Source organism: Macrotis lagotis, chromosome 4, assembly GCF_037893015.1.
Source record: "Macrotis lagotis isolate mMagLag1 chromosome 4, bilby.v1.9.chrom.fasta, whole genome shotgun sequence".
Lineage (NCBI taxonomy): Eukaryota > Metazoa > Chordata > Mammalia > Peramelemorphia > Peramelidae > Macrotis > Macrotis lagotis.
Window position 1 is genome coordinate 34,140,530 of NC_133661.1, and position 24,920 is coordinate 34,165,449.

The following is a 24,920-nucleotide window of genomic DNA, read 5'->3' on the forward strand; positions in this document are numbered from 1 at the left end:
TCATTTTGAACTTTTAAAAGGTAGGAGCCACCAATTCAGAATTCCCTTTTGAATGATTCTCATTAACAGGAAAGAGATTGTTGGGCAGAAAAAGATGGAAACCTTGGGAGAAAGCAACGTCTCTATCCTTGAGCTTTGCACAGAAGAAGGGAAACTATTTCAGAGAGGGTGGAGGAAAGACAGGTGTGCTTTAGGTAAAGTCTGCCAGGGCAGTATTGGAGATTCTCAAGAACAAAGGGCTGCAGACCCAAGGGGAGAGAAGGGCTTCCAGTGAGGATGGAAAATGGAATATCTTAAGAGACAAAAGATAGAAACAAGGCCAGGGAACAGAAAAGAAAACAAGAGCATGGCATGGGACATAAAATAGTCTCCCTCCTGAGCTTAGCCCCTGATGAAAGAAGCTAAGGAGCATCCACATGGGAACTGACTCCTTGTTTGTTTTCTTTGTGTAAGATAGAGACCTTTTACACTGGAAATTCCAGGACAAAAATTACTGGTAGGGAACTCCCTGCTATGATGGCTTAGATATGTGAGGAAATAAGTCTCAACTTAGCCAAAAAGGATTGCATCCTGTAATAACTGACCAATGTGGTTACTGAGCTATTCTCAATGATATTTGAAAGATTATGAAAGATCACATAGTAAATAAAGATCATGGTGTCGCAAGATAAAAGAAGGAAAAAATGTCCCAATTTTCAAAAAGGGGAAAGAACAGGCTTCCAGCTATAGATCTGTAAGCCTGGCATCACTTTTGGGAAAATTTCCAGAATGGAATTTTAAAGGGGTGGTTGGTAAACACCTCAAAAGGGAAAGGAACATCACCAACAGCCAGTATAACCTCATCAAGAACAGACCATGCTAGACTAATCCCCCTTATTGACAAATGTTTTAAGCCAGTGGGGGAGAGAGATACTGTGAGGAGAACTTAACTGTATTTTAGCAAGGCTTTGACTAATTCAGAGGAAGGCGGGGGAAAGGAGACACTAATACAATCAGTTAGATTCAGAACTGATTGTCACACAAAAACCCCAAGAGAAAGGTGTCCAGGAGGAAAAGATAGTCAATAATGTCGAATGTTAACAGATATCAGGAAGGATGATATCTCTATCTGGAGAAGAAGGAATGGAACAAACATTTATTAAACTTACAACAACCCTGGGAAGCAGGGGTTATTATAATACCCATTATACAATTGAAAAAACTGAGGCAGATAGAAGTTAAATACTTGCCCAGCTAGGAAGTAGCTGAGCAGGATTTGAACTCAAGTTTTTCTGATTCTGGGCCCACTGTGATATCTACTTCAGTAATTGAGATGATTGGTAACTTTGGAGAGAGATCAATTTAAGTGAATTGAGGAGGTTAAAAGCCAGGTTGCTGGAGGTAACAAAGTTGATGAGACAGAAATAAGTCAGAACAGCCTAGAAGAACAGACTGCTTAACTGTTGAGGCTGTGCTCCTGCTGTAGATCAGTCTGACAGCTTCAGAAACATGATTTTATCCATTTACCTCTTGAAATTTTAGTTCAAGAAAACAGATTAATGTTCATCACAACCGCAAGAAGCTTCTGTATAATTGAAGGAGGCCAAGACCAGTTCATTTTCCAGACCCTCTAGAGGTCCACTCACGCAGCCAAGTGGTCTTTTAATAGGTGGATTGGTGAGCACAAAACAAATTCAAAGGATGTTCAGTGTCTCAATGAGAATTTTCATCAAGGGGAGAGACAGTTTTGATCTAAAGAATTTCTTACCCTAACCAATGGTTATGCTTCCCATCTCCTTGAGCATCTTTCTGTATTGATGTTCAGACCCTGAACTCTCATTATAGCCACATGGACTAGTGAAATAAGCAAGGGATTTGAAGATGTTGGAGTGAATCCCAGCTCAGCTTCTTCCTGCTGGTGTGATGTGAGCCATGGTACTTCACCACTGATAACTCAAGTTTTTTCATTGGTAATCCAAATTTGTTCATTGGTGAAGTGAGGATGCCAGAGAATGAGGCCTTTGAATTCAAGCCTATGCTGCCATTTGATGTCCAGACCATGTTCATGCCTCAGAATTACATTCTGTTTGAACCAGATAGAGCCTCAATCTTCTAATTTAAAAAAAAATATTTAAGGCAATGGGGTTAAGAATGACTTGCCCAAGGTCACACAGCTAGGCAATTATTGAATATCTGAGGCTGGATTTGAATCGGGTCCTCCTGACTCCAGGAGGAGTGCTACCTAGCTGCCCCCATGATGATCTTCTAATTTGATGGCATCCTTTGACAAAAGATGAGTAACCTAGGGCCCAGAGAGATGATGAAATTTCCTCAGGATCGCACAGCTATTTGGGGAGAAATCAAGAATCTAGTTCTTAATTTATAATCCTATGTTCTTGAGCATCGAGTACATTTACAGTTGGTAATTACCGAAGCAGCTGAAAGAAGTATTTCTAATAACCAGCCAGTCTTAAAATCAATGAATTCCTGTTTCTCTCACCAAGATCTTTCTCTGGTCAAACATGTTTTTATAGTTCCCTAATATTTGATTAGGGAACCATCCTGAGATCCACCATTAGATGGGAGTAGTCTGTCCGTTGACTTAGGACAATTTTTCAAAAATTCTGAGCCCCCTGTAAAATTTGCTATAAATAGCTTACATATATAATAAGAGTACACTAGTTACAGGTCAACTTTAGAGTCAGACCTGACTGGGTTCCAGAGCAACTTCTTCTCTATTTCTGCTCTGTGAGAATAGGTAAGGTCCATGCCCTCTTGGTGTTTTAGCCAGTTTTCTAAAACAAGTCAGTCAGCAGCACTGGAGGAGTGTCCATAGCTGCTGTGGCCCAGGGTGGTAACCCTCAGTTCTCTGTCTGGAGGTGGGCAGCAGTTTCCTTAGCAGACTCCTGCACTGGGGGTGGGTTGCAGCATGAATCAGAATGGGTGACATGCTGCTACCAAGAGTGGAAACCGACTTGCTGGGGCTGTCCCTACAGCCTCAGAGAGCTAATGGACCTTCGCCTCTGCTCAGGAAGCCTCAAGAGCCTGGGCTCTCAGTCTTCTTCCCCTTCTGTGCTGCAGCTCAGGCCCCCTCCTCTCTCTTGCCCTCCCAGCCTGGGGGAGGTGAGGGCATCAGCCCTAATGCCTCAGCTTCTCAGCTTTTCCTCTCCGTTTTCTTTACAGATTGTCTAGAACTCTTGTCTAGAACTCTTAAGAATTATTGAGTATCACTCAATTTTAGCTCAAATGTCTCGTAGTCCCAAGTCAGTCTTGGGGCTGAGAAAACCTTTGTCTCACTGAAAACTAAAAGCCAGCTTGCCAGATTCCTCCTTAACCTCATATTGCAAAAGAGCAATCCCTTATTGACGAAGAATGCTGGTCCAGGCACCAAAAAAATTTGAAAGCCACTGGTGTTGATTCATTGGGAGTGAGTTTGTTGCTGGTTACTCTTGCCTGAAGAACTGACCCAAGAAAATGGGTGGTCAGTTGGAAAGTTGGCAAGATTTTGAGAATTAGAGCACAGCAGAACAAAACCCAGAAATGGGCTCTCAGAAGGGAATATGGAATGGGTTTGTAGGACTGCACCTCAGTTTTTCATATATTTAAACTGAGGAGATGGGAGATGGGGCCAAGTCACTATCTCTGAGGTACCTTTCAATTCCTAAGTGCAATTATCCTTGCAGAAAAACTGTTGATTTTTTTTTTTTTATCATTTTGCCTACAACTCATATCTTCTAAATCTAGAAATCTACTAGGCTACTATGAAAGAGAAATTCTTTGTAGGAAGAATTCTTTGACACAAAAATAAACCATTCTTATTGCAGCTTTATTTTATTTTTATTAGACCATACCACATCCTAGGTTATAGATTATATGTGATTTATATGGGAGTAAAACCAAAATTACTCCAATAACAATTTGAAAAAAATTTACTAAGTTTTATTGTTAACTCTTTCTTATATCACATTCATGTAAAAACATGCTCCTTCCCAACTTCCTCCCCAGTAAGACTTTCCTTGTCTCAAAGATTTTAAAAAATCCTTAAGGATGCAAGTAAAATTGACAGTTACGTAACCATAGTCTTCCTCCTTTTCCTTGAAAAAGACTGAAATGCCTTTGTAATATTTTTCTCCAAGGAAAAGCTGAAGAGTGTTCAATTTAATTTTTTTGTTTATTACATTTATTTTGTCATTGTGTTTATTGTTTTTCCTGATAATTTTTTCACTTTACATATCTTCTCTTGTTGCAGTGAATTCCTCATAGCCCTCATTTCTTTCAGTACAGTATTAGTTCCTTGTTTCCAGACTCCCCCCCCCCCTTTTAGATGGTTCCCAGTTTACTGGCTTAAGTTTCACCTCTTTGCTACCAGAAAAAGTGTTATTCTAGTTATTTCAATGTTTGTGTGCGTGTGAGTGTACATGCACGTGTGTGAATGTATTTGTATATGCATAAAGTTTTAGACCAAAAGTTTTGACAAACAGTGAGATCTTACATTATAATAAATGGTGAGACCATCTTATTTTTCCTAGGAAATCTCAGGATGGACTTCGTTTATATCAAGCAGCTTTCCATTTTGGAAATCCTTTAAAAACATGTACTGGAAGTTCTCAAGAGATCTAGTAATGTGGTTATATTATTAAGTGTACTCACATAAAGAACCTAAGATATCCCTCTTCTCTAACTAAAAACTTTTACAAATATGGACAGGCATTTAACCTTATTTTAAGTGGAACACCAAAGTTATTTAGGCTAAGAAAGATGACAGTATAGTTTTATGTCTCTAATTCGGTTTGATTCAGTTATATCTTAATTTCAAAACTGATTTTTACATAAATTGTAATTTTAAATGCCTCAAGCCAATCTAGCCCCACCAACAAATATGACATTAAATATCTATTTTAATTTAAAGCTTAACTATTATATGTTGAACACCTATCTCATTTTTAAGTTCAGAGAGACATTTCATTATCATGGCATGAATATTCTACTAGGAATGACAATCCACAGTTAGAGCTGGAAGAGACCTCCAAGATCATAAACTCCAGTGCCCTCATTTTATAGGTGAGGAATGTGATCTTTAAAGAGGATGCACCTGTTGACCAGGACTCTTGTTTGTCCCCCGGTGTTTGTAGGCAGCAGTTCTTCTCAAGTTAAATCTTGGTCATTCCTCCTGTTTCTGGAGAGGTTTCTGAATGCTAAGATGTTTCAGGAATAGGGAGAGCTTTGGACTTGGAATCATAATCCACCTGGGATGTTAATTGGGTGGCCCTGGAACAGTTTCTGAATATCTCTAAGTCTTGGTTTTCTCCTTTGAAAAATAAGGGTGTTAATTGGGAGTGTTGAGCACTTAGGTAAAACTAGCAAGCTTCCCTTCCTTTTCATTTTCATTTTCTGAAGAAACTTCTTCATTGATAGAATGGGTCCTTGGAGATCAGACCCAAGAAAGTGGGGGGAGGCCTTCAGAAAATGGATCAGGGAAGGACTCCTCTAAGGGCTTTGGAATGCCCCAGTAGAGGCAGTATCTGGACTGTCCTCTTTGGCACTTGGGTGTCCTTATTTCCAAAAACTTGCCACCAGAGTAAGAGTTATAAAGCTCCGTGCTGACTCTGTCTCTGGCCCCCAATACATGGCTCCCTATTATCTTTGAGAGGAAAGTACGAACTCATTTTTGTGACCTTTGCAACCCTCCTTCCCTGCCTGCCTTCTCAGGTTTATCCCATCTTCCTCTCCTGAACTTTCCCTCTGGGTTCCTGCATGCTTGGGGCCAGGTATGCCCATGGTGCTCATTTTTGGTGAACTTAAAGCCCTCCAACCTCTTGTCAGATCTCAACTCCTGCACTACCTCCTCCAAGGAATCTTTTCTTATTCCCACAGTTTAATACTAATCCCCACCTTGCCCTACAAACCAACTTTATATTTTTATTTATGTATTTATTAAAGAAGTAATAACTAACATTTACATAGTCCTTTTAAGATTTACAAAGTACTTTATGAGTATTTTTTTCATGGGATCCTCACAACGTGGCAAGTGATATTGTTATACCCATTTTACAGTTGAGAAAACTGAAGCTGAAAGAGATTCAGTTGTTTACAAGTCTCTCAGCTAGTGTCTGAGGCAGGATTTAAACTCAAGTTTTCTTTTTTTAATTTTAAAATTTTTATTTATTTATTTTTTAACTTATATACAAAGGTCACCAATCATTTTTTGACAAGGTTTTGAGTTTTATACTTTTTTTTCTCTCCCTCCCTTCCCTATTTTCCCCTTCCCCCTGACAGAAAACAATCTAATAAAGGCTCTACAAGTGTAACTAATGCTAACCCAAACATAGATCCCTATCAATCATGTTGTGAAAGAATAATTAAATCCAAATGAAAGAAAAAAAGGCATAATACATAAGTCAACTTTTAAAAATTAAAGATGGTAATTAAACTCTACAGTTCCTTCTCTGAATATGGATGGTATTTTCCATCACAGATCTTTTAGAATTGTCTTTGATTGGGGTGGATAGGTCTTGCAATGGATAGAGCACTGGCCCTGGAGTCAGGAGGACCTGAGTTCAAAACCGGGCTCAGACACTTAATAATTACCTAGCTGTGTGGCCTCGGGCAAGCCATTTAACCCCATTGCCTTGCAAAAAACCTAAAAATAAATAGAATTGTCTTTGATTATTGTACTGCTAAAATGAATGAGTCTATCATAGTTGATCATCACTCCATGTTGTTATTAGTGTGTATAATGTTCTTCTGGTTCTACTCAGTTCATTCAGCATCGATTGTTGTATGTCTTTACAGGCTTCTCTGAAGTCCTGCCCCTCATGATTTCTTACGGAACAATAGTATTCTGTCACATTCATATATCTTAACTTGTTCAGCCATTCCCCAATTGATGGACATCCCTTCAATTTCCAATTCTCTGCCCTACAAAAAAGAACTGCTTTAAATATTTTTGAACATTTTGAATTCTTTTTTGGTGGATCTCTGAAATACAGACCCAGTAGTAGTATTGTTGGATCACAGTGGTAGGCACAGTTTTATTGCCTTTTGGACATAGTTCCTAATTCTTTTCCAGAATGATTGGATCAGTTCAAAACTCCACTAGCAATGCATTAGTGTCCCAGATTTCCCATTTTCCCCTCCAACATTGGTCATTTTTCTTTTTAGTCATATTGGCCAGTCTGAGAGATGTTTTAATTTACATTTCCCTAATCAATAATGATTTAGAGCAATTTTTCATATGACTTTAGATAGTATTGATTTTTCTTCTGAAAATTGCCTTTCCATACCCATTTATCAATTGAATAATGATGTGTATTATTATAAATTTGACTCAATTGTCTATATACTTTCGAAATGTAAGCTCAGGTTACAGCATTGTAGATATGAAACCGTTTAAGCATAAGAGTTTCCTTTTTGGTCTTTTTATCTCCTATACTTAGCACAGTCCCTGGATCATAGCAGGCTCAACAAACTCAATGAAAGCTTACTGAATTAATTTGCACTGTTTTCATTCTTCAGAGAGTGTTTTATTAGATTTTTGTATAGCCTTGCTGTGTCAATGGAAGAATATTATGGTTAAAAATCCTTGTTCTTTCATTTTTACTTTAGTGTACAAAGTTGCAATTTTTCCTCACTATTCAAGTTTTTCATGCCCACAAATCTACATTAATTTCCTTTGACCCATAATTAGCATGCACTATTTGCATGTTTTGATGGGCTCCTTACTGATTCATAGTTTGTTTTCATTTTTCCAGTTGTATTCTTTATGGCTACTGCTGTTGTAGCTGTCTGAGCGACCTCAGAGTGAGAAGTGAGCTTTTCAGTTTCAGCATCCATCTTTGCCTTATTCTCCAGGAAGAAAGTTTGACAAATGAAGTCCCTGTTAATGGCTAGCTGCAGTGGCTCCTGTCATCAGTTGATGGCCTGCTGATGCCTTTCACCTGCTGGTCCAGGCAAGCTGGAGCCAGGCTGAGCAGTAGCTAAGGCTATTGTCTCAAATTCTTCATTCACTGGCATTAGGCCAGTGTAAACAAAAATACTGGAAAGGGTCTGAACAAGTTGCTGCTGCTGCTGCTGTGGCAGCTGTGCCCTTTTAATTCAAAAAAGAAATTTCCTAAATTTAAGTGACTCTTCTTGGCTGCATTTTTTTGCATATTATTCTCCACAGGTTACATCGAGTTATTATGTTCCTGAAGTATCTTGTAGAATTTTCTGGTGCCTGCTTATTTCATAGCAAATTCCTAAAATGCATTCTACCTTTAAGGGACAATATGGTACCTTATGATGCTGATAGCAATAACAGGACCTTTATACTAGGATCATTCTTTACAGTTTACAAAATGGTTTCTCTCTGTGATCCCTGGCAAATGTTTTTATTGCTTTTTTTCCCCTACATGACTAGACTGAAGTTCTAGAAGGTTTATGGACTTGCCCAGGAAGCCAGGATTAATAATAAGTGATAGACCTGAGATTCTAGAACCTCTTAAAACTTTGGACTTTTGTTTGGTGTAGTTACACCACAGTGCCAAGCACCCCAAAAATGGATGAAGCAGAACTTGCTGCTGGTCTCCTAAAATGGGGGGCGGGGAGCAAAGTGGTCAGTAGATCACTCTGTACATTTTAAAAATACTGATTTTTACATGTGTTTTAAAAACTACACAAATGGGATTAAGATTCAAAAAATCATATTGGTAGGGGATTTTAGCCTTGTGACAAACAATTTCTCATGATAAATCTCTATTTTCTCCTAGGGCAAAGGAGTATGAGAGTTTAATGGAAGCGAAAAACCCTGGTTCTGACTCACCTTATAAAGCAAAGTAAGTGTTTCTTGAGAAACTTTGTTAAATACCTACATGTGATAGCCATGCATCTAGATTTGTTGTTCAGTGTTTTGTAATCGTAGGCTTTACACCTTATATTGATAACATTCCTCTTTTAATGAATCATTTCCCTGCCAAGTAAGCCAGTGTCAATTTCCACATCAAGTCTAGTCAGGTTGTTCTTAGGATCTCAAGGAAAATGAAAATGTGAACCTTCACGTGAGGTTTAGAGGTGCAAGTTTTATTGGAAAATGATAATTCAGTTAAGAAGTCATCATTTTTTCCCATCAGTAAAGGAAAAACGATTCCACTAAAAATAAAGTTTCTTTGAAATAGCCTATTGTAATAGACTATAGTAGAGTCAAGAAAACTGAATTTTGAAACAAAGGCTAGGGTCTGTTGCTCAGTCCTCCTCCCTTCCCAACAACTCTCTAAAGAGTCCTCCATTACTGGGGAATATGTTTAGGTGGGTCTTCTCAGGTGGCCATGGTGGGGACTATGACCAAAGTCACTTCTGGAGTCCTTAAAATGCTCCCAACCATGCAGCTTCATGATGTGACCAGGATTGGATGGGGGAAACTTTCCTTAGAGCTTTAGCACCAAAGAGGAGCTCTGGCATCATGCATGATGAACCTGATGTCCTATTGGTCATTAATCAGTTTTGGGATCTTGCAGGAGACCCACTAAAAAGATGAGCCATTATCCAGAATCCAGAATGACTGCTAGGCCTTATTTTGTTTTTGTTTTTGCTTTTTTTGTTTTGTTTTTTAGGTTTTTGCAAGGCAGTGGGGTTAAGCGGCTTGCCCAAGACCACACAGCTAGGTAATTATTAAGTGTCTGAGGCCAGATTTGAACTCAGGTCCCCCTGACTCCAGGGCCTGTACTCTATCCACCGTGCCACCTAGCTGACCCTTATTTTGTTAATGGACCATTCTAGTCCTCCAGGTGTTCACTCAGCTTTACTAGTTCTACACTATTTGGCAGAGAAGAGATGAAAGGTAAATTGGTTATATTGAGATTGAAAAATATAATAGAACTGGCATTCTTCAATCATCCCACCACTGTGAGTGTCAGGGTCATGTTGAAGGAAAGCTCAGTTTGGGGGTTTGGGGAACTATGCACAAGTCTGCCATGGTTTTGTATATAGATGACCTTGATGGTTTCTCTCCAAGAAGTCTTTGTAAAGAGATTTGCTGAAAGGAGTTAGTAGTTTTACATTGCCAATGACTGTTGAGAATCCATACAGATTTGAAAGCAGAGTCTTTGGCAACAGCAGTAGCATCAACCAGAGTTATGAGAGCACCCACAGTAAGTTGTGAAAAGTAAAACAGGAGAATTACTTATCCTATTCCAAGCTACTCCTATAGCAGCAGTACAGAAAATAGGCCTATCAGACTATCTGTTAGGGGATGAGAGGACAGAAAAGGAAGAAGCAAAGCTCTGGGACACACCCAGAAGGCAGAGCCAGCCCTTCAAGCACATCCACAAACTTTATCCCAATCCTTTTACAACTTAAATCTGGGCCTCAAGGCTGTGGGAATGAACAAAGGGACCATTTTTCCATTGGTCAGGGAACTGTTGATCACAGTTTACCAGGAGTTAACTTGAAAAGTTTCTAGAATGCAGAGTTATGTATGCTGCATTTTATATCTTATTGGATGTTTGACCTATCAGGTGATTAAAGGGATCACTTTGTGGAGGAGATTTCTTTGTTTTATTGTCTCAGTTTAAATCTGTCTATCTATCTACTGTTAAACATTAAACAAAACTTTTGTGCATGCAGATTTAAATTTTACTTCATATGAAGCATGTGATTAGACAAATTCTCAATTCAAGTCTCAGGACTTTGTTTACAGGGTATTTTCTTTTTATCTTAAGTTTAACCTGAATCATTAAATTAATTTCTACTTTGGGTTGTGCTGGAGGAATGGTTAAGGTCAGGGGTGAAGGTTTCTTGTTTTAATGAAGAATATTAGTTTGTATGCTCTGTATCAGGAAGCCAGAGAAAAGTCATACCTTCTCATTCTTTACTTTTTTTTACCTCTTTTGTTTTTGCCAGCCATCTTTGTAACATCTTAATTTTCTGTAGCATTTTATATATCAAAATTTATCTAATTTAATTTGAATTTATTTTAAATTATTTTGTTCCCACCAAAATATTGGTTTTCTATGATTAACAAAGAATTGAAGAGAAGAAACTGACTATGTTATGCTGCTTTCAAAAAAATATTTAACTGAGTATGATGGCATATAATTGACATTGACTACTATTTATTCAGGTCCAAATCAGATCCAGAAAGTTATAATTGTTTAAGTTGATGTCCACTGTAGTTTTGCCTTAAACAGGCTGATAGTCCTTCTGTGTGATTGTGCATTATCTCCTACTAGCAAAAATCAGAGGAATGAAAGCTGATGGGAACTTGAGAAACAACCCCATTGAATGAATGCACATCATATCCCAAAACTCCCTCAAAACATTCTGCACTTCAGCAGCAACAACTGTTTGGCAGGGGTCCACTCAGCAGACATTCCCTTCTATCACCTCTTTTGAATTTCTCATGCCTTTATTGCAGCAGTGTTATTCTATAGGGTAGGGTTGAGGAAGGGAAGGATGAAAACAGTTATCAGTTTTAGACAGAAGCAACTTTTTGGGGAAAAGTTTTTGTTCTCTATTTTGTCTCATCATATCCATATAATTTTGGCAAAGATAAGACCAGTTTTGTATTATTTTGGGTTTTGATTTTATAAATATGATTAACAGAGCTTTTGAACTATTTGGAAACTAAGAAGGATTATGATTGACAAGCTTCAGTGATGTGGAAAGGGTTGAAAATTCTCTCAGAAAATACAAACTTTAAGGAATATATAATATAGTTTGCTATCTAGAATGTTACAGGAGCAGAGGTGTGTGTGTGTGTTTTAAAATAATCATCCCTTTTATAACCACTTTTCTTTATTAACAGTTTGAATTTTTTGCATTACAAAGACTTATGCTTGTTAAATAATGAAATTCCTTTGATAGTAATGATTTAGTACTGGTAGGTATTAGTTTTGATATTTGTATGTTTAAATTTAAGTATGCTTCTTTGTATTATATTTAAAATATTTGTATATGCAATTCTAAGTGTTGCAGATCCTGTAGAATACTTAAGGCATCTGTAGAGCATTTCTTTTTTTTTTTGGCAAGGCAAATGGGGCTAAATTACTTGCCCAAGGCCACACAGCTAGGTAATTAGTGTCTGAGGTGGGATTTGAACTCAGTGGTACTCCTGACTCCAGGGCTGGTACTCTATCCACTGTGCCACCTAGCTTCCCCAACATTTCTTTTTTTTATAATATATGTTGCAAAATAATAGAAAGTGATGTAACTAAACATGAGAAAAAATGAATTTTGAAACCCAGCTCTGATCCCTCTTTTACCCTGAGTTTTAAAATACTTGAACTTTTCAAGCCTCAGTTTCCTGGCCTTTGGAAAATGGGGTTGATCATAATACTTAAATGATCTATTTCAGAGAGTTATAAGCCAAATAGTTTGTAAACCTACAAAGTGCTATAGAAAAATTAGGGTTTTTTTTAATTGTTCCTAGATGCATTCTAATGCCACTTACAAGCAGACATAGGAAATAAGCAGCCAGCATCTTGACTGTAGATGCTTAATGTTGTAGGCATTTACAAAGGATAAGGATGACCTTGTAAGTAAAAAAGACAGACAAAAACAAGACACCTCCCCTAAAAGATAAATGGGTTCAAGCTTGGTGGCATGTGAATGTGAAGGTGAATATCTTCTTGTTCTGGGTGCCCTTGGAATGTAAAGAAACTCAGCAACAACAATATTCAACTGTTTTGGTCAAATGGCTTTTAAAATCCTCTTTTGGAGCAGCCTTGCCAAAAATTTCTTATAATTCTCTTTTAACTGGGAAGTAAAAGCAAGAAAGGGAAAGTAATTTCTATGTAAACTATGGTTTTTGACACTTCATTTTATTGTAATCTGTAACTGATTCTTTAGCTCCTGGTTATTGCAATGTGTTAGATAAGGAATGATTTGTTAGTTATATAGGCTCAATCATTCCAGGATAAAATAATACTTATAGACTGCTACTACAAGGTGTGATTTTGTTTTCATTTAGTATAAGAATTAAAGTCCAACTCTGGTAATTCATCAGGTAAGAACTTAATACTGGGGAAGTAAAACACATGTATTGGATAGCTTTGATATAAAGCTACTTGCTTCTAAGCCCCAGGAGTATCAGGGCCTAGTGCAGGCTCCTGTAGGGAGGAGGATCAGGCTGCAGAACTCGCCTTAGGGCATATGTGCTCCAATTCTCCCCATCTGGAGTCATCTAAGCACCAGTCTAGCCCCATGATGCCCCTAGTTCTTCACTCTTTAACAGTCCCCCAGGTATCCAGCCAGGTCCCCCCCATTCTGGTCCTTTCTTCCTCCACAGCTCCTCTCCCTCCCAGCCCCTTCCTTCCTCTCACAAAACTGACGTCTTAGTTCAGACTATCACCACTTGCTCAGAGAACACAAATAGTTCCTGATTGTTCCCCCAGATTCAGGTCTTTCCACTCCATCATGAGCACTGTCCATCCAAGGCCTTCACATAACTTGTGAAGCCCTGACACAATTCTCTCCCTCTTCCCTGGACATGACTCCTCCTGCATGATGCTCCGCTCATTACCTGGATGCTTGCCCTGCATTTCCCCATCACCTCCACCTCCTGGATCCCCTTTCTGCATTTTAACACAAATCTTAGCCCTGTCTTTTGCATGAACCTTTCCTTTTTGAAACCCTCAGCTTTAGTGCCTTCCTTCCCATAACAAATACCTGATATTTATCTCATGGATAGTATTATTGTCTATCATTAACTATGTCCTTAACCTCCTTTAGTAGGATATAAGCTTCTTGGAAGGAGCTGTTGTTTTGTTCTTTGTACCTGGGTCCCAGGTTACTACCAGCTAGCTCACAGCAGAAACTTAAGAAAGGTGTATTGTATTGAACTGAATTGATTGAAAGAGTAGAAAAACTTGATCATTAACTTAACGTCCCATAGAAAGTCTGGGATTCCCTTCAAAAATCTAAACCACTCAAACTAACAGAATATCAAATCAAGTTCTTAAATAATCTATATCAGAAAAAGAACTAGCAATAGTGCAAGAATAACGAAAGAAAAAAACCACCAGGTTCTGATGAATTTACAAGAGAATTCAGTCATATTTTTAAAGATCTCTTAGTATCAAAAAATGGAATAGATCACTATAAGTATAAGAAATGCAAAAGACTTCGTGTAAAATCAGCACATTTAAAATAAGGGAGGTAGTCAGTTGTGGAAAAGATCTATCAGATATCTCTGCTTAGGGTCTAATATCTCAGACAATGTAAAGACAGGCATAACTTTTCCCCAAAAGATTAGTGATCAAAGAACATGAGTAAACAGTTCTCAGAAGAAGAATTGCAAACCACTTTCAGCTCTATGGAAGACTGCAAATCAGAACACCTTGTAGGTTTTATCTCACTAGTGAATAGCAAAATATGAGAATAGTTGGAGAGGTTATAGAAAACTAACTTCATGAAGGCATTGTTAGTAGAGTTGTGGAAGTTATTTTAGAACTATATTCATATTTTCATATAGTGACCAAAATATCCATACACTTTGAACCAGTGCTAGGCACAGTGATAAAAAGAGAATCTCCATAGATAAACCCAGATCTTCAGAGTAACATGTTTTTGTAATAGCCCAAAACTGAAAATTATTCTTACTGATTTAGGAGTGATAGTACCAGTTGAAGTTATATTCATGGGATTGTGATAGAATGCAACTGTATAGTAAGAAACAATGTGATACGGATAGAGAAGACCAGGAAATCCTGAAGTGATGCAAAGCAACATAAGGAGAGTGAAGAAATGAGTGACTGCAACAATGTAAACAGAATGCAAAACAGTTAAAGCTGAATGATGCAAAAGGGTAATAGTCACCAAATTTGTTCCCAAAGAAGAAATGGGAGAAAGTGTCTCTGAAGAGATGAGTGAGTACAGCTATGGAACTTTGTATATGACATTAACATTTTTGACATTAACATTCTATTGAACTTTTCCCCTCTTTTTTAGTCATTATTTTTCTAGCGGGAAATGCTGATGACATATAAAAAGCAAAGGCTCTCAGTAAATTAAATTTTCTTTTTTGAATTTTTTAAATATTAATTTTTTCCAATTACAGGTAAAGATAGTTTTCAGATTCATTTTCGTAAGCCTTTGAATTCCACATTTTTCTGCCTTCCTCCTTTCCCTTCTCCCTCTCCATGACAGTGAGTAATCTGATATAGGTTATACATGTACAGTCATGTTTAACATAATAAATTTCATTTTCTGAAGAATTCTTTCCAAGAAAGAATTTTCAGTACCTCTTTATTCCCTCATGGGTAAACTAAAAGCTCTTTTATTTGGTGTTTAGAGTCAATTCATCCTCTTATTCATTGTCCCTCAACTCGAGCCAGAGTCACCCTTTTGCTGATCGCGGTCATGACATTCCATCTAATGTCTCCTTGCCTTTTCACAATCTGTCCCTCCTTCCCAGAATGTCTATCCTCCTCAAACCAGCCTCTTGGACTTCTAGGAGACCCCAAAATTCAAGTTCTACCTTTCTCTAGAAGTCTCCCATAATTCCTCAGTGTTAGTCTTCTTCCTATTTGCCCACCAAAATCACTTCTAATTTATTTTGTATTTATCACGTATTTACTTGTGAAGAGATGTTGTTTTCCACTTGTAGAATCTCAGTTCTGAGAGTACCGAGGCACTCTGATGTTCATAGTTGTATCCCCAAGCCCTAGCATAGAGTCTGTCATGTTGTGGGCACTTAATAATCGATTGACTGATTCCTATTTTCAATACTTTAAAATTTCTGTGACTTAATTATTGAGGGGGTTCTCTCTTCAGCAATGTCGATTGGAACCCTCATATGCTATAAAATCATGAGTTGCTGTGTTCAACTGTGGTTCTCTACCTTTTTCCATTTAGTTAAAATGATCTTAAGGGAACAACTATTAAGGCTGTTCTGTGGCATGTCCTTGAAATTTCTTCAGCTTGGTACCGTCTTCCAGTGCTTTGCCCTGCTGCTCTAGCCTTTAAGAACCCAGGATCACCACCACGCAAGGTTGAAGCAAAGAAAGAGAGTTTTAATGATTGTGGCCTAAGGATATTGGAATGGAAAAATACTTTTTATTGCCATTCAGAATGTTTTAAAACATTTGGTTGGATTTGAATTTAAATGTCTATTGGAAAGAAAAAAAAATAAAGTGTAGTTTTCTTTGGCTTCTATGTAATCAGTCAAATGAATAAACACACTTAAAATATTACAGAACAGGAATATTAATAATCATTTTAGTGGAGTTGTAAATTGATCCAGTCATCATAGAAACAGTTTGGAATTCTACTAAGAATGTGACTAATCTGTCCATACCTTTTAACTCAAAGATTCCTATCCTAAGTGTAGGAAATAAAGTAGATGCTTATTGATTGGAGAATGACTATGTTAATTATGATATCCAAATATAATGGAATATTACTGTGCCATATGAAAGTGTTAATATGAAGAATAAGAACAACCATATTAATGGACATTAAAGGAAGTAAGCACAACCAGAAAAATAATACAGGTAATGATTATATGAAAAAAAAATTAAAAAAAAAGACTGAATAATATGTTATTATAATGATCACACATGATCAGAGGAAGAGAGAAAAAAATTACCCCCCTCCCCCCCAAACATGAGTGTGCACTAGAAGTGTATCTGCTTCTGGGCTTGACTGATGAATGAATAAAAAGCATTTATTGACTACTCCCTATGTTCAAAGCCCTGAGGGTTCAAATTAAAAAGAAAAGAAAATACTGATTGGTAAATATAATTGGCAGTGCCTGAGAGTCAGTTGGATTATAAGACAAGTCAGGGGAAACTTTGAAATTCATAGATCTTTAAAAATTGGAGTTCTCTTAATCTCTTAAGGCTTATTGAAAAAAGACGTCACATGATAAACTCTCATTCTTAGTTTTTAAAATAATGGTGGTTACATCCAAAATAGTTATTTTACTTTCCCAAATAAATTAAAACCAGCATCGAAGTGCAATGTAATTGAAAATAGAATTGTTGGTAGCATCAGAACCATTCACATTTCTAAATCAAAGTATCTTTTCACTCCATAAGTCCTTAAGTGTTTAATAGTTGCTCTTGGGTTCAATGACCTTAGGAATTCTAAACTAGACAGACTTTGTAAATAGAAGACAACTTTTGAATGAGCCAGTAGCTCAGTTCTGAGTTAATATTTTGTATTACCAGGAAATTAAATCAAATCTTTAACAGGAGTGATATCAAATAATCTCAAAAAAGTAATTTAATATTCCTAAACTGGAGTTGGGGAGGACATGAACCTTCATGTGACAAGCACTAGACCTTATGTTATTTTAGTAGATAGACTTTCCTGCCCCAAGACCATCTTAACAGAAAGACCTGCTTTATTTAGTCAGCATGGCAGAAACTAGCCCACAGGGAAGCTTTGGTATTCTAAGAGGATTGTTTGGAAGTTGTTACCTAAGAAGCTGGCCTCCTAACCCTTCTTGTTAGAACCTGGAGTACTCTCCAATGAGCCAGCATTAATTGCTCCTGCCCCTAGCTGACAGCTTATGAATCTCTGCCAACACTGCACATCCCAAAGCTAGCCAACAAAACCTCTTGGTGACATGCAGGGCTTGTGGCCCATACCATGGTTTGGGACTTGGGAAGGGGAAGGCATCAGCAGCCAGAACTGTCTTAGTGAAAGGCAGCAATGGGAGATGGCATCCTAGGCACTCGACTCTGAGGGATTAAATAGCCTCTATGCAGAAAGAATTTATCTTGAAAACAGTAAGTCTGTGAATATTTAGTTATATCCTGAGAGGTCTTAAATAATCTGATTAGGGGAGAGGCGAATTAATCAACAAAGAACCCCTTCTTAGACCAGTAAAAGGAAGGAAGACTGAAAGGGATAGAAAAGCCCCTTTTCACAATATCAACACAGTGTAAGATCTCACATCATTAATAGGAAATACAGGAAAATTTTAAAATGACAAATATTGTTAAGGTTAACTTATTGAAAGAAAGTCTTCACAATGACCATTTGAAGCACTCAGTGTATTTTTATCTTCCTTTTATAGATGAGAAAAACTGCCAGGTAGGCATGACTTGCCCTTAATTACACATTTAGACAGTGCTAAAGCCAATATGTGAACCTGGTCTTCTTTCCCTCCCCTACCCCAGACCCTCCCCCACTCCTGCTCTACCCCCCCCCAGCCCCTCCCCTATTGGCACATGCATGCATACATGGGCATATATACATTTCTTTTGCTTCTGGGCAGTGTTTCTAGCTACTGACACCCAGAACATGATTTCCCACTCATGTTCATCTCTCGTGGGGGATGTAAGAGTAAGTGAAACAAAATCAAGAAGATCATGAGACAGAATAGAATTCAAAGCATAAAATGTTGTGAAACAATTAACTGAATCTAATATAAGGCTAAGGAAATAGGCATATAATTTAATCAGTTTAGGTCACTTCTGGTTGAGGGAATTCTCTCCCCAGTATAGGTGAGCTTCATCTTTATAGCTGATAGTCTAGGAAGTTGCCTGGAGCACAGACAGCGAAATAAACCTGAGGAGAATCTCATAAGGTGGAATTTAATAGGGATAAACATCAAGTTCTGCCTGTGAGTTTAAAATTGTACAGGTGCCATAAAGCCCAAGGGTTTTACTATACTGTCAATTCAACATGTCAGCAATATGAAGTAGCTTCCAAAATGTAAGGGTAATCTCTGACTTTGTGAATGAAATATAGTGAACAGAGTAAGAGAAGGACCAGAATACATGTGAAGTGCTATGTCAATCAATCAGTCAATGAAGAAACATTTATTAGGGACTTCTTGTTGTTCAGTTGTTTCCAGTCATTTCCAACTCTTTATGGCCCCATTTAAAGTTTTCTTGGCAGAGATACTAGAATTGTTTTCATTTACTTCTTCAACTCATTTTACAGATAAGGAAACGGAGGCAAACAGGGTTGAGTGATATGTGACTTGCCCAGAGTCACACAGCTAGTAAGTTTCCAAGAACAGATTTTAACTTAGTAAAATGAATCTTCCAGATTCTAAGCTTGGCATTCTACCCACTGTGACACTTAACTGTCCCTTATTAGGGCCATACTCTGGGCCAAGTACTGTTTTAGTTGTGGAGAAGGCAAAGAAAAAATAATGAAGTAGTCCCTTCATTCAGGGAGCTTATATTTTATAGGAGGGATCAACATGTACTTTGATACCAGTATATAAAATAAATACAAAGTGGTATTAAATGAAGGGAGAGAGAGTAAAAAGAAACATTATGGTTTTTGTTTGTATTTTTAACTTTTGGATGGGGAAGGAGGAGGAGATATTTATATTCAAAGAGTTTTATTTGACTTAACCAAAAGTGAGATTGAACATAGCATTATATTTAGATTCAATTATTCCGTCATATATTTAGGTTGCATTTCATAATGCTGCAAACTAAGTAATTTGATTTCACATGTAGATCAGAAAGTGAATCCCATTTTGAAAAATCAACAATAATTAATAATATTCTAATAAATTGTATCTGCACAAATAAAATAATTTTATTTTAAATAATTTAAATAAAGAACATTTTCTTCTGGGCTATCATATCAGTCAACAAATATTTGGGATACCTTCCAGTTACCTATGATCTACTTTCTGGAGACTTTTCCACTGTGAAAAAGAAGTCAAGTCATTTTTAATTATCCAAGATATGAAGGGCAAAGTGATGTAGACAATCTGTTAAATTAGTTCTCTTTGATTTGGGATGACATTTTTCTTTTTTTACTTACATTTTAATGATTTGTATTCTAGCAAGTTAATGGTTCAGAAGAAAATAATGAAACCACATTTGCTGATTTTTGTGATTTATAAAGCTGTCCCACACTTCCTCCTCCTTTCTGTTTTGTCCCTGTTCATTTCATTACTCTTGAGATAGCTAGGTGGCACAATGGATAAGAGCACCAGCCCTGAAGTTAGGAGGATCTGAGTTCAAATCCAGCCTCTTGATAATTACCTAGCTGTGTGACCTTGGGCAAATCATTTATCCCCATTGTTTTGCAAAAACCTAAAAAAAAATAGTTTATTTCATTATTCTTTTTAAGACATGGCCATGGTGAGGAATACAGTCAGGTCCAGTGAGGGAATGAACAAAAGAGCAAACTATTGAATGAATGAATGATGAATGAAAAAAAGGCATTTCTTACTGTATGTACTCTCTGAAAACAGCCCTCCATCTGCCTTGAGTCAGAGATCAGATAACAACCATGACCTTCTGTGTTGGGTCAGCAAGCTTCAGAGATGACCTGGGACCTGAGGTCCTCAAAAAGAGAAACTTGGGAGGATGTGAGAACCCAAGACATAGCACTAAAAGGGTCCCTTGAGGTCACAGATACTGATCCCCTCAGTTGAACAGGGAGCAAACACAAGTTTTAGGATTCTCACTCCACCACCAGGCTGCAATTCAAGGCACATCTATCAGAGACAATCTATTGAACTGGTTGGACTCACTTTATATGACAGTAGTTCAGCTTTTTTTCTTTTTTTTTTTTCCTTCTTAAGATTGCAGTTACTGTCTTGATGAAGATGATTGGGAATTTTCTTACTGGAATATTAGAAGTTTGATTTACTATATTCAGGCTGTTGACAGATAATTGGGAGTTAGTTATAGGCTGTCTTTGTTCATCATTAGTTCTGTCATTTTTTTTTAATAGAGTAGTTAAACTTAATTGTATGGACTCCTATATTTTTCCAAATGTCTTCCTAATACTTTTCCATTGAAATCTTTTGAGGTTCAGAATTCCTAAAATATGAAATTTTTGAGTTTTCTTTAATTAAATACCAGGTATTTTCTTCATTTTTATATTTTAGGCTGCAGCGACTGGCAAAAGATATTATAAAGCAACTTCACATACAGGACAGTGGTTCGTGGGCAGTTAATAAGGTTTCTGCTTTGGATCGAACTCTTGGTGAAATCTCTCGTATTTTGGAAAAAGAGGTATGGAACTGTTAGTAGTTTCCACACACACACACACACACACACACACACACACACACACACACACACACACACTCTCTCTCTCTCTCTCTCTCTCTCTCTCTCTCTCTCTCTCTCCTATCACTGCCATTTAGGTTTGTTTAAAATGAAAAGTAAAATTGGATTTTATGACATGATGTTGGCAATGCACGTTCTGTAATTAATAGTTTTTTGTGTTTTGTTAATAACTAACTTAATGATTGTTGAGTATTAATGGATCTAATGTACTTGAAAAATATCATAAAGACTTTTCAAATGGTAATTGGAACATAGCTCTTTGGGATGTTTTCAAAGAGATTCTTCTTTGACCTTTGAAATGCTGTGATAGTTCAGATGGTTCAAGTTTTTCCCAGTTCTTTTCTTCCTTAGATGATAAGGGATCAAATCCTGAGACGTTGAAGGAATTAGAGGTCTCTCTTTTTCTGTCTCTAATACTCTTTAAAAATCTTATTTGGAAGACCACCATGTGAAACAGGTATTCAGCTTGTTTTATGGAGCACCAAAGGTCAGAATTAGGAGGAAGGCAGATTGCAATTCAAAATAAAGAACCTCATCCTAATAATTAGAGCTTTTCAACAGCAAAACTGGTGACTCAGAAGGAAAAAGATCCTAACTAGGAAATGAGAGAGCTAGGTGACTCACTGGATAGAGGTCTGGTCCTGGAAGCAAGACAATTGGAGTTCATATATGCCCCAGATTTATATTAGCTGTATGACTTCAGCAAGTGATTTAACCTCAGTCTGCCTCAGTTTCCTCATCTGTAAAATAAGGATAATAATAGCAGCTGCCTCCCAATGTTGTGATAATCTAAATCTTATCATTGAGATAAGATTTGTGGAATACCTAGCACAATGCCTGCCAGACACTTAGTAGGAATATTGTAAATGCTTATTCCTTTCCTCTTTTCCCCCTTTTCAACAACTTAAAAGTTCTTTAATCACAGGCTGGTTGACTTATTCTCAATCATGTTACAGAGAATACTGTCATACTTTGAGTGTGGGATAAACAAGATGATTAGACAAGGGTAGACCTCTGAGAGCCATTCCAACCCAGAAAGTCTTTCCTGGTGGGTTTTTTTTTCATAATTCTTTTAGGAATGATTTTTTTTAATACAATGTGGTACTTTGAGCTATATGTAAGCAAAATATAATTTTCCCATAATAAGAATTGAGAGCAACATGATGTATTACAGCTCTAGGTAAATGTTGAGAATATAATAACCTAGAATAATCAGTGAGTCAGTCAGCATTTATTAAGTACCTACTTTTTGGTAGACCCAGTGCTAAGCACAGGGAATTTTTTTTAAAGACCCCACACTCAGTCTATTGGGGGAGACAACATGATAACAAGTGTAATACAAACAAGATGCACACAGGATACATTGGAACTAATCAACAGAAAGAACTAGAATTAAAGGGTGCTAAAGTAGGCTTCTTTTAGAAGGTAAGACTTTTAATGGGACATAAAGGAAGATTGAAAATAAGTGAGAGTATTTATAGAGTCTTCTCTGTTGAAGATGATGGAATAGCATCATGTCATTCAGGGGTTTGCCTTGGCCAGGGGAGGAACCATCTCTAATATTGGTGTTCATCTTTTGTTCTCAAAGAGGCCATTGACAGGTAAAGTCTTGACTTCCAGGTGAAGCAGATTTAAGTGAGGTTGGGTTATAGAAAAGTCATATGGGAAAAAGGAGGAAATAATGACAGAGGTAGCAAAGTGATGGGAAATGAGGAAAAGAAGGACCCTTGTAAAAATGGCTTCCATTTTTTCAGTAAAATATATGGCAAATTTTTCCATTAAGAGGTCATGTGGAGGGAAAGTCATAGGAGGTTTAAAAAGGAATGGAAAAGTTTGAAAGAGCCAATTAGATGGGTCACTATTCTGCAGTAAGGACTCATTTGAAATGAATGCAACATAAATCTGTAATGTACTCAGTATGATTTTATCTCTCTCTCTCTCTCTCTCTCTCTCTCTCTCTCTCTCTCTCTCTCTCTCTCTGTTTAGCAGTACCTATTGAATAGGAGCACTGGCAATAGTTGGTGGGAGAGAGCAAGAGCTTTGATAAAATAAGAGTGCCAAAGACTTAAGCTATGAAGTCTACGTAGAGTTATTCTGGCTCACCAGAGAGCCAAGACAGCAGTAGAGCCAGTGATGGTCTGGGGGAAAAAACTGAGGGAATGGAGAACTGGGTTAGGATTTGTAAAGGAAAGGGAAAGTTGACTACAGTTTGCAGTTAGATAAAGAAATTTCAAAGATCATGACTATGGATGGAATACATTTGTGTGTGTGATCAAAGGTTGTGGCCGTCACTGAGGAGATGAGGCAGGGTGGAGGAGTTGCTATGGGAAATGAGAGATTAGAGTTTTGGAATTCATATCAATATATATTTTGAACCATGAAACTCTACCAATAGTATATAAAAGTCCCAATTTTCTCATATTTTCTCCAACATTTGTCATTTCCTTTTTATCATATTAACCAATCTAACAGAATTGTTTAATTTGCATTTTAATCACTTCATAATGGTGATTTTCAGCATTTTTGATGTATTTTTATTTTAAACTTAAATACAAAATAAGAAAAAAACCATTGTCATGTGTGTAGCAAAACATGAAAGGATTAATAATATCAAGCAATAAATTTCCATTTCAAGAAAGCCTTTAATATTTACATCGTGTTCAAAATTGTCTATCTTTGCTTCCTTGTAGGTTTTCTTCTGTTCTCCACTGTACATTGTTTATTTTTTCCTTCCCACACCCTCCAGGATGGCTACAATTAGGCATGAATATGTACAGATACATATGTGCAAACTTACATGCATACTCACACATATATATGTATATGTATATATATATATATACATATATACACATAGAGACTTTTTTATATGTGTGTCCATATGATGTTCCTTCTTTAACCCATTTCCAGTGAGGGTAGGTTTCCAGACTATCAGTTCTCCTTCCCATCTAATTCCTCTGTTTCAGTTCTTCTCTGACACCTCACTTGTATAAAATGACTTTTTAAAATCTTTTCCTGCAGCATTTTACTTCTGAGAATCCCATCCAACTCAACTGTACCCCAGTCTTCTCTCAAACTTCCCAATTACTATTAACAATCTTGGACATATGGTTTACCTCTCTGTATAGAGATAGTCTCTTGAAATTAGTCTTTGATGTTTACCTTATATTTCTCTTGAATCTTGTTTGTCAAATTTTCTATTAAGTTCAGGTCCTTTTTTTTTTTTTTTTTTTGGTTTTTGCAAGGCAGTGGGATTAAGTGACTTGTCCAAGGTCACACAGCTAGGTAATGATTAAGTGTCTGAGGTCAGATGTGAACTCAGGTCCTCCTAACTCCAGGGCCAGTGCTCTATCCACTGTGCCACCTAGTTGTCCCAAGTTCAGGTCTTTTTGCAACAAAATTCTGAAAAAATCTGGCAATTAATTGAGTGTCCATTTTTTTTATTCAGGATTACGCTTAATTTTTCTGAGTATGATATTTTCAGCCACAATCCCAACTTTTTGCTCTTTGATATGTGTTGTTCTAAGAACTGTGGTCTTTTTAAAAAACTGCTGCTAGGTCTTGTGTAATACTAATTGGGATTCCCACCATATTTGAATTGTTTTGTTTCTTGTAGCTCTTAAAATATTCTTCTTAACCTGGGGGTTTTGGAATTTGGCCATGATATTCCAATCAGTTTTCTTCCTAGGATCCCTTTTAAGTAGTGATTGATGATTTTTTCTATTTCTACTTTCCCCTCATGTTCTAACACTTTGGGATACATGTCTTTAATTCTTTCTTATATTTTTTCATCAAGATTCTTTTATCATAGTTTTCAGGGAGCTTGATTATTACTATGTTTTCTCTTCTTGATCTGTTCTCCACATTGGTTATTTTTCTTATGAGGTGTTTCCCATTCTCTTTTATTTTTTCATTCTTTATATTTTATTTTATTATTTCTTGGTCTCTGATAACTTCATTGACTTT

General features: G+C 37.0%; 1 protein-coding gene across 5 annotated transcripts in view; it reads left to right on the forward strand.

The window, feature by feature from the left end:
- The window catches only part of SCAPER (S-phase cyclin A associated protein in the ER), a 381,601-nt gene that overhangs the window by 170,592 nt on the left and 186,089 nt on the right, over positions 1-24,920 (forward strand). For 4 of the 5 annotated variants that reach the window (XR_012477706.1, XR_012477705.1, XM_074232482.1 and 1 more), the window contains exons 22-24: positions 8,727-8,792; positions 9,567-9,617; positions 20,771-20,897. Coding sequence is in view for 3 of the 5 variants with exons in the window: in XM_074232482.1 (XP_074088583.1) it covers positions 8,727-8,792; positions 9,567-9,617; positions 20,771-20,897 (244 nt within the window). In the remaining 2 variants the exon portion in view is untranslated. The remainder of the gene's footprint in view (positions 1-8,726; positions 8,793-9,566; positions 9,618-20,770; positions 20,898-24,920) is intronic. The other variant, XM_074232481.1, reaches the window with a different exon arrangement.